The 9,319-nt window shown below is 39.9% G+C and overlaps 1 protein-coding gene across 1 annotated transcript; it reads right to left on the minus strand.

Annotated features, from left to right (window-relative positions):
- Positions 1–358: 358 nt before the first annotated feature.
- On the minus strand, positions 359–8,392 carry LOC112818877 (uncharacterized). Its single transcript, XM_025865962.2, has one exon. The coding sequence runs from the start codon at positions 6,206–6,208 to the stop codon at positions 4,742–4,744; it is 1,467 nt and encodes a 488-aa protein (XP_025721747.1). The 5' UTR covers positions 6,209–8,392; the 3' UTR covers positions 359–4,741.
- Positions 8,393–9,319: the final 927 nt, after the last annotated feature.

A 9,319-nucleotide genomic window follows, 5' to 3' on the forward strand; every position in this document is an offset into this window, starting at 1 on the left:
TGTTATAACTTAGGCAAGGAAATAGAAAATGTAAAAAAAACAAACGAGAAATTAAACAAAAAACAAAAAAAAAAAGCAGCAGCCAAAATGAAAACTCGGTGAATAAGCTCAGCAGGAGAGGAAATCAGAGAAAAGAGAATCAGTGAGCTCAAAGAAAGATCAAGGGAGGGGTGCCTGGGTGGCCCAGGTCATGATTCTGGGGTTCTGGGATCAAGGCCCACTTTGGGCTCCCTGCTCAATGGGGAGCCTGCTTCTCCCTCTCCTGCTCCCCCTGCTTGTGCTAATAAATAAATAAAATCTTAAAAAAAAAATCAATGGAAATTGATCAATCTGAGTAAAAGAGAGAAAACAGACTGGATAAACAAAAAATCTGAGAACTCATTTAATTCGAGTCCCTGAAAGAAAGGAAAGAGTAGGGCTGAAAAGCTATTTGAAGACATAATTGTTGAAAATCCCCCAAATTTGGCAAAGGACCTGTATCTTCAGATTTAAAAAGGTAAACAAATTTAAACAGGAAAACCAAAAATTCAATGCCAGGACACATCGTAAGCAAACTGATGAATTCTATAGACAAAAACACTTTAAAAGCACTTGACAGAAAGGATGCAGCACAGTAAAGTTTTTCATCTGAAACCACGGAGAACACAGGGAAGTAACATGTTCTTCTTGTACTAAAAGAACTGTAAACCCAAAGTCTTCTCTCCCACAAAAACATCTGTCAGGAATGAAAGGGACATAGAAAATCTTTTAGATGAAGGAAAACAAAGTCCTTTGTCAACAGCAGACCCACCCCAGAAAAAAGGCTACAGTAAATTTGCCAAACTGAAGGGACATGTTAACAGAAGGCCTAGGACTTCAAGAGGGGAGAAAGAAGGGAGGAAGGAGGGAGCAGGGAGAAAGAACAATGCAATGGGTAACAGGTAAACAGCATACTTTTCGTGAGTTTTGTAAAAAATGTTTTCACAGCCCAGGCACAAATTGTAACATCCGAATTGGTGCTCAGTGTATAAAGAGAAAATACTTAGAATTATATTTAACCCAGAAAATGTAAAGGAACCTCATGGAATTAAGGTTTCTATACATCAAAGTGCTAAAATGCTGATAATACTAGACTGTGATAACTTATGTATGTATAATACCTAGACACAGAAATTAAGACAACACTCAAAAATGTTATAGATATACTAGGAATTCTAAAAAATGCTGAAGTAACCCACAGGAGGGAAAAACAAACAAACAAAAAACACAAAACAGAAAAGCAACATAACAAAAACCAGAAAACAAGATGAATGCTATAAAGGGAACACACAAAACAAATTAAAAAACAGTACACTTAAGCCCTAACATACCAATAATTATTTTCAATCTAAGTGATATAAATCTACCAATTAAAACATAAAAAGTAGAAGAATGGATAAAAAAGTTAAGACCCAACTATATGCTGTTTCAAGAAACTTGCTTCAAATGTAATGATACAGATAAAGTTGAAAATAAAATTATGGAAAAATATAAACCATGCAAACATTAATCAAAACATGCAGTGGGGGGGGGCGCCTGGGTGGCTCAGTCGGTTATTAAGCGTCTGCCTTCAGCTCAGGTCATGATCCCAGAGTCCAAGATCGAGTCCCACGTCAGGCTCCCTGTTCAGCAGGGAGTCTGCTTCTCCCTCTGTCCTTTACCCGGCTTGTGTTCTCTCTCAAATAAATAAATAAAATCTTTAAAAAAAATGCAGTAGGGACTATGTTAATATCACTCAAAGTATGCTTCAAAGGTGAGAAAATGAACAGGGACAAAAAGGGACATCACATAATGAAAGGGTCAACACACCAAGATAATATACCAATACTAAATGGGAATGCACCAAACAACAGAGCTTTAAAATACCTGAAGCAGGGGCACCTGGGTGGCTCAGTTGGTTAAGCGACTGCTTTCGGCTCAGGTCATGATCCTGGAGTCCCAGGATCGAGTCCCGCATCAGACTCCCTGCTCAGCAGGGAGTCTGCTTCTCCCTCTGACCCTCTTCCATCTCGTGCTCTCTCTCTCTCATTCTGTCTCTCAAATAAATAAATAAAATCTTTAAAAAAAAAATAAAATACCTGAAGCAGAAAATGATAGATTAATTTTTTTTTAAGATTTTATTTATTTATTTGAGAGAGCAAGAGAGCACACAAAGAGAGTGGCAGGCACAGGGAAGAGGGAGAGGGACAAGCAGGCTCCCTGCTGAGCAGGGGGCCCGATGTGGGGCTCCATTCCATGACCCTGGGATCACGACCTGAGCTGAAGGCAGATGCTTAAACAACTGAGCCACCAAGGCACCCCAGAAAAACGACAGAATTTAACAGATGAACAGACAGTTATACTTCAGGACAGTTCTACATCAGGACTTCATCATCTCTCTCTCTGGAATTGACAGAAATACTAAACAGAAAGTCAGTAAGGATATAGAAAATTTGAATACTACTACCAACCAAGAGGATTGTGCGGACATTTATAGAAACTCCACCCAATGACAGCAGAACAACATTCTTTTCAGGAGGCCTTTTAGAACATTCAATAAAATAGACTGTATCTTGGGTCATAAACACTTCAATAAATTTAAACAGACCAAACTAGAAATCAGTAACAAAAGATAACAAAAATACTCCAAACACTAGAAACCTAAATAATAATCCATGAACCCATTAAAGTCTCTATAAAGAAATTGAGAAACATTAGAGCTGAAGAAACTGTAATGAAAACTTATGGGATGAAGCTGTCACAATGCTGTGAGAAAACTTTATAGTACTAAATGCTTACATTAGAAAAGAAAAAAGAAAGAGCAAAATACAACCAAAGTAGAAGATATAAAGATGAGAACGGAAATTAGTGAAATTATGAATAGCAAGAGAAAAATCAATGAAATAAAGTGCTGATTCTCCAATATGATCAGAATTGATAAATGCCTAAGAAGATGGACAAAGATAGGAAGAGAGTGGACATATTTCCAAAATCAGGAATCAAATGGGATAGAAGTATAGATCCTGCTCCCATTAAAAGAGTAATAAGGAAATAAGTCTATAAACTAATTAGAAAATTTAGATGAAATGGAACAATTCCTTGAAAAGGACAAACTTCAAACTATCCAATATCTCCAACATCAAAATTATTCTGAATTCAAGAAATTAGAGGAAATCGCCACTGAATTGTACAATTAAAATGGTTAAAATGGTAAAAAAAAAAAAAAAAAGAAATTAGAGGAAAACCTCAACAAAATACAGTCAAATGGAATGTTTTAATATATATTATATATATAAAAAAAATTTATACTCTGCAACCAAGTGGGATTTATTCCAAGGATGCAAGGCTGGTTCAATATTCAAAACTAGTCAATGTAATACATTATATCAACAGGCTATAGAAGAAAAATCAGATGATCACATCAACTGATGGAGGCAAAGCATTTGAAAAACTCTAACACTCATTCATAACAAAAAAAACTCAGCAAATTAAGAATAGATGGAAATTTTCTAAACTTGATAAGAAAACTTAAAAAACAAGACAAAAAACCTTCAACTAACATCACACTTGATGAAAACCTGAACATTTTCCTCTTAATATGAGGAATCAGTCAAGGGCATCCTTTCTTACTACTATTCAACATCACGTTGGAAGTCCAACTAGTGCAGTGAGGTAAAGTAACAGATATACAGATGGGAAGGAGGAAAAAGACTATGCAGCAGACATGTCTTTACAGAAAAGCCTGAGGATTCTACCCAAAGAAATGTCTACAAATGTCACCATGGTTGCAGGACACCAAAGTTATCACTCCAAAAACAATTATCTTTCTGCATACTACTAAAGATCATATGGAAAAATGAAACTGTAGATATCAATGCCATTTATGATCATTCAAAAAAAAAAAAAACAAAACCCTAGATACAACTCTTAACAAAAATGTACAGAACCTGTTAAGTTGAAAATTATAAAACAGTAGTGAAATATCAAGAATTACTTAGCATACCATGTACGGTGTTCATGATGCTGCTTTTCAACAAACATATCTACAGATTTCAATCAATTCCTATAAAAATGCAAGATTTCTTTGCATCCTAAGATTCATATGAAATGTCAAAGGAATTAGCAAAACTAAATCAATTTAAGTAAGAATAAAGAGGAATCACTTTACCCAATTTTGAGGTTTACCATATAGCTACAGAAATTAAGTAAATAGACTGGATCAAGAACAAGTCTGAAAAAGTCTGTTTGGTGTTTAACACCAAATAACAGTTTTCTAAAAATGTAAGCTTTAGAGTCTTAACTGGTACAATAAAATGTGTTATGTGTATATTTATCACTTTAATAACTTGTCCTCAACTGTCTAACCCTCCTGACATTGGACAGCAATGAATGTATATACATTACACATACAGGGTCAAGGTCCACTGCCTCTGAAACATCTCCCTGGCCCCAAGTAAACTAAGGAATCCATGACAAAGTGCTGTAAGCTGGACAGAGAAGTCTCCAAAGTTTTTCATTTCATTTGCTCTTCTACATCTCCACCTTCTTTTTATAAAAATTCCTGAGATAACACTGCAGTGTAAACTAAGGAGAAACATGTAGGTGAAGGTTTTACTTCATGCACAATAAACACTGCTCTCTCCCTCACGGATGAATTCTCAGATGCAGAATAAGGCTCTGGGCTGAGTCAATCTCTAAAATGCGTCTCTACGTGATTACTGATGGTCTGGGATGGAAGATTTTCTCACAGTGTAGATACTTGGGGGGTTTCTCTTTGGTGTGTCCGATCAGATGCCATGGTAGATGTTTTATCTGGCAAAAGGTTTTCCTCAGTGGTTACATTCAAGAAGTCTTTCCCCAAAAGGAGTTCTCGGAGGGTGACTGAGGACTGCCCACTCGTGAAGGGTCTTCCCACTTCTGTTACACTGACAGGGTTTCTCCCATTATGAATCCTCTGATGCTGAGTGAGGGATGAGCTGCGACTGAAGGCTTTTCCACACTCACTACACTTATAGGGCTTCTCTCCAGTGTGGATAATAGCATGTCGAATGAGGTTTGTGCTCCAGCAAAAGGATTTCCCACACTCCATGCATTCATAGGGCTTCTCTCCACTGTGAATCCGCTGGTGCCTCGTGAGCCCAGACCGGCGGTTGAAGGCCTTCCCACACTCTGAGCACTCGAAGGGCTTCTCTCCAGTGTGGATGCTGAAGTGTCGAATGAGGTCTTTCCTAGTGCTAAAGGCCTTCCCACATTCTTTGCACTCAAAAGGTTTTTCTCCAGTGTGGGCCCTTTTATGCAAGATGAAAGTAGAGCAGTGGGTGAAGGCCCTTCCACATTCAGTGCACACAAAAGGCTTCTCCCCAGTGTGAATCCTCTGATGCCTCTTGAGGTATGACCTGTGGTTGAAGGCCTTCCCACACTCTAGGCACTCAAAGGGCTTCTCCCCAGTGTGGATGACGTAGTGGTGAATGAGGGCTGCACTCTCACAGAAGGCTTTCCCACACTCACTGCACTCATAGGGCTTCTCCCCAGTGTGAGTCTGCTGGTGCCACACGAGGTATGACTTGTGTTTGAAGACCTTGCCACACTCGAAGCATTCATAAGGATTCTCACCACTGTGGATGATGTGATGTCGAAGGAATCCTGGCCTGTGTCGAAAGACTTGCCCACATTCTTTGCACACAAAGGATTTCTCTCCAGTGTGCCTCCTCTTATGCAAGACGAAATTGGAGCGGTGGGTGAAGGCCTTCCCACATTCGTTGCACTTATAAGGCTTCTCTCCACTGTGAATCCGCTGGTGCTGTGTAAGGTATGACTTGCGGTTGAAGGCCTTCCCACACTCCATGCACTCGTAGGGCCTCTCCCCCGTGTGGATCATGTGGTGCTGGAGGAGGTGTGTGCTCTTAATAAAGGTTTTCCCACACTCAGTGCATTCATAGGGCTTCACTCCAGAGTGAATCTTTTCATGTCCAGCAAGAAGGTGCTTCTTGTTAAAAGTTTTCCCGCATTCGTTGCACTTAAAGGTATTTTCCTCCTCCTGAATCATGGGATCTTTACCTGATCCACACGAGTCATGGTCATGGACAGCACCTCCTGAGTGGATCAGCTCCTGTGCAATTTGCGAACATATACCATCAGGTTCAGGGCTTGTTTTCTCAGGGAGCTTCTCCCTCTGGGGTTCCAACCCTGATCTCAAGTGTCCTTCCTGCATTTCTAATGGCCCACTCTGATCCTTGGTTTGGCCCAGCTGGAAATTCCCTGGGTCTCCCTGTCTTAGTTCCTGGAACAAGGCCCCCTCAGACAGGGCTGGTGCACAAGGGGAAAGTTCTGTAGTCTTGGGTTTTCCCTTGTCACCTGAAAGAAACCCAATACACAAAAAGACCTGTTAGTAATGACAACACAGAAAAAACAAAATCAGCATTTCAGTGAAAAAAATGAAGACGAAAACAGAGTCTGTGTCTGTGATGTTTTACTACCTCTGAATCTCAGGACTGCAATTTCTTTTTTTTCCCTGGGCCTTGGACTGTTGACACCTTGAAAGGGAGACCCAGGAGAAGCTAGGTGAGGGGACAGAGGTCTGGAATGGAGACACCACTACAATTCCATACTGGATGCGGCCGGACAGACTAGTAAGAATGCTGTATGTTTGGTTTCCACTAAGTGAGGACATTGCTGTAACAACACTAGGAAAGGGCACCTAATGGAGCCCTATTGATAGAAGACAGAAAGCGTGTAATGCAAAATTAACTTTCCCCTAAAAGAAGTTTGGTCTTTGTCCCAGCTCCAAGGAAGTAACCTCTCAATGCTGTTTAGTTCCAGAGCAACAGACCTGTCTTTGTCATTCATAGTGGGTGCCTAGGAATGCACCTGATACTTTATGACAACACATAACTCATCGTGGGCCCCTAGTTTATACTGAAGAGATGACTCAGGGTAAGATCTGGCCATATCAGAAAAACCAACCATATAATTAGGAAGCTGAGGCTTTGAGCCACGAGGTATCAGCTGGACCTCTGGAAAGGAAAAAAGGGCTAGAGACTGAGTCCCACTGGTAATGACTCAAATCAATCATGCTTATGTAATGAAGGCTCAATAAAAATACTGAGGCTCTGGCCAATTTCCTGGGTTGTCAATATCCATGCACCTATTGTCACACAGGATGCCAGGAGGTAACAAGTCACTGAAGACACGGGAATTTTGTATTTGGAACACCTCTGGCCCCTCTTCTAAGTTGCGCCTTTGAACAAACATGATTGAAAGTACAGTATAATAGCTTTTAGGAAGCTTTTGAGTCCTTCTATCAACTCATTGAACCTGAAGGTAGTTCTGGGAAATCTCTGAACTTCCAGTAGTTTCAGATGACTTGGGCAGGCTTGGCAGTCTTAGGAGTTCTGTGTTCTTAGCCTTGAGTTTGCATGGCTAACTGTGTGCAGAAAGAGATCCAACAGAGTTTTCTAGTAAGAGGTGCCCATGATATAAGTCCTACTGGCATCACAGGAATTACCACAGAAAAAGTACAAAGGGCACAGTAGCCTTAGGAGACAGAATGTACAAAGGGACCAAGAGCATGAAGATGGTACTGATGAGGATCCAGGGAAAGGTAGGAGAAGGAAACAGGATTCCCAAGGTTCTGACAGGGGTGACAGGGAGGCCTCCCAGGACAAGGCTCATAAGGCAGGAGGTGAGCAGGACTGGGCTGGACATACTGAGTCTGGTTTGCCCGAGGAGCAGTCTGGTAAAAAGACTCGCAAGGTACACATGATCTAGATGAGAAAATGGTAATACTGTACTTGAAGACATTAATGGTCAAAAAATTTTCCATATAAATCAGTAGTAATTTCTTCTACACTTTATGCCATTTTGGCTAATGAAAAGTTTCCCAGGAACGCTCTAATTTTGCATAGTGGGGAAGCCTGTATGTCCATCATTACTCAACAAAACCCGGGGGAGGGGGGACTTAATAATATAAAACTGACAATTCTACCCAAGTGAATAAAAAAAAATTCAGTACAATTCCCTATAAAATGGCAACTGGGTCATCAAGGAACTTCATAGTCTGATGGTAGGACTTGTAGGGAAGACCAAACAGGCAAGAATAAGGAAGATACCTACCGTCTCAGATAACAGTACTGTGATGGAATTATAGACTCTCAGACACTGGTACTGGCATAGAGAGAAGACAAACGGGCAAGAGAAAAAGGACAGAGAGCTCAGGAAACACACACCCACAAACACACGGAGCTCTGGTGGCTGGCAGAGGAGGCAGAAGAGCTCAGTGGTGAAAGGAGAGAAAACAGTACATGGAGCTAGAAAAATTGGTGTCACCCCGGGAATGTAAAAACTATTCCTTGAAGGGGGGAAAATCGAATAGGGAGATGAACCATGAGAGACGATGGACTCTGAAAAACCAACTGAGGGTTCTAGAGGGGAGGGGGGTGGGGGGATGGGTTAGCCTGGTGATGGGTATTAAAGAGGGCACGTTCTGCGTGGAGCACTGGGTGTTATGCACAAACAATGAATCATGGAACACTGCATGAAAAACTAATGATGTAATGTATGGTGATTAACATAACAATAAAAAATTTAAAGACAAAAACACACACACACAAACAAAGAAACTGTATTCCTATCTCACACTATCTTCAAATCCTACCTCAGATGAAGGAGAGTTAAATGTCAAATACCAAGTTTATACATTTTTAGGATAAAATAAACAAAAATATCTTTTTGATGTTGGGGATAAAGATTTTTATACAAGACAAAATCATTAATTATATAAGAAAATTTACATTAAAATAAGAACCTCTATTCAATAAAATATACTTTAAATAAGTGAAAAACGATACTGAAAAGTAGAAAATTGTATCTGCAGCACCTATAATCGACGAAAGGTAAGTGTAGGGAATGTACAAAGAATCCCTACAAATCAAAAGCAAACAAATTAATAGAAAAATAGGTATTTATCATGAAAAGACATTTCAAAAGAGAAAATACAGACTGACCAATAATCGTATGATCAGGTGCTATAGCTCCTCAGCAATGAAGGAAAAGCAAATAAAGACCACATAAGATACAGTTTTGTGTTCATTTGATTGTCAACGATTGAGGAGCCTTAGAGTATCAAGTATTGGGCAAAGTATAGGTTGAAGGAACCTCCACGCTTTCCCGGGGAAAGTGTAAATTGGTACATGTCCTTTAATACAATGGCAATTATCCAGTAAACTTGGAAGCTTGCATAGCCTATAAACCAATAATTTCACTCCAAGAAACACCAAAGACACCGTAATCATGTGCAAGATGACTGATACAGGACTGCTCCTGG

This window comes from Callorhinus ursinus, unplaced genomic scaffold (genome assembly GCF_003265705.2).
Source record: "Callorhinus ursinus isolate GAN/ISIS: 27379988/994484 unplaced genomic scaffold, GSC_fseal_2.0 scaffold1724, whole genome shotgun sequence".
NCBI classification, from domain to species: domain Eukaryota; kingdom Metazoa; phylum Chordata; class Mammalia; order Carnivora; family Otariidae; genus Callorhinus; species Callorhinus ursinus.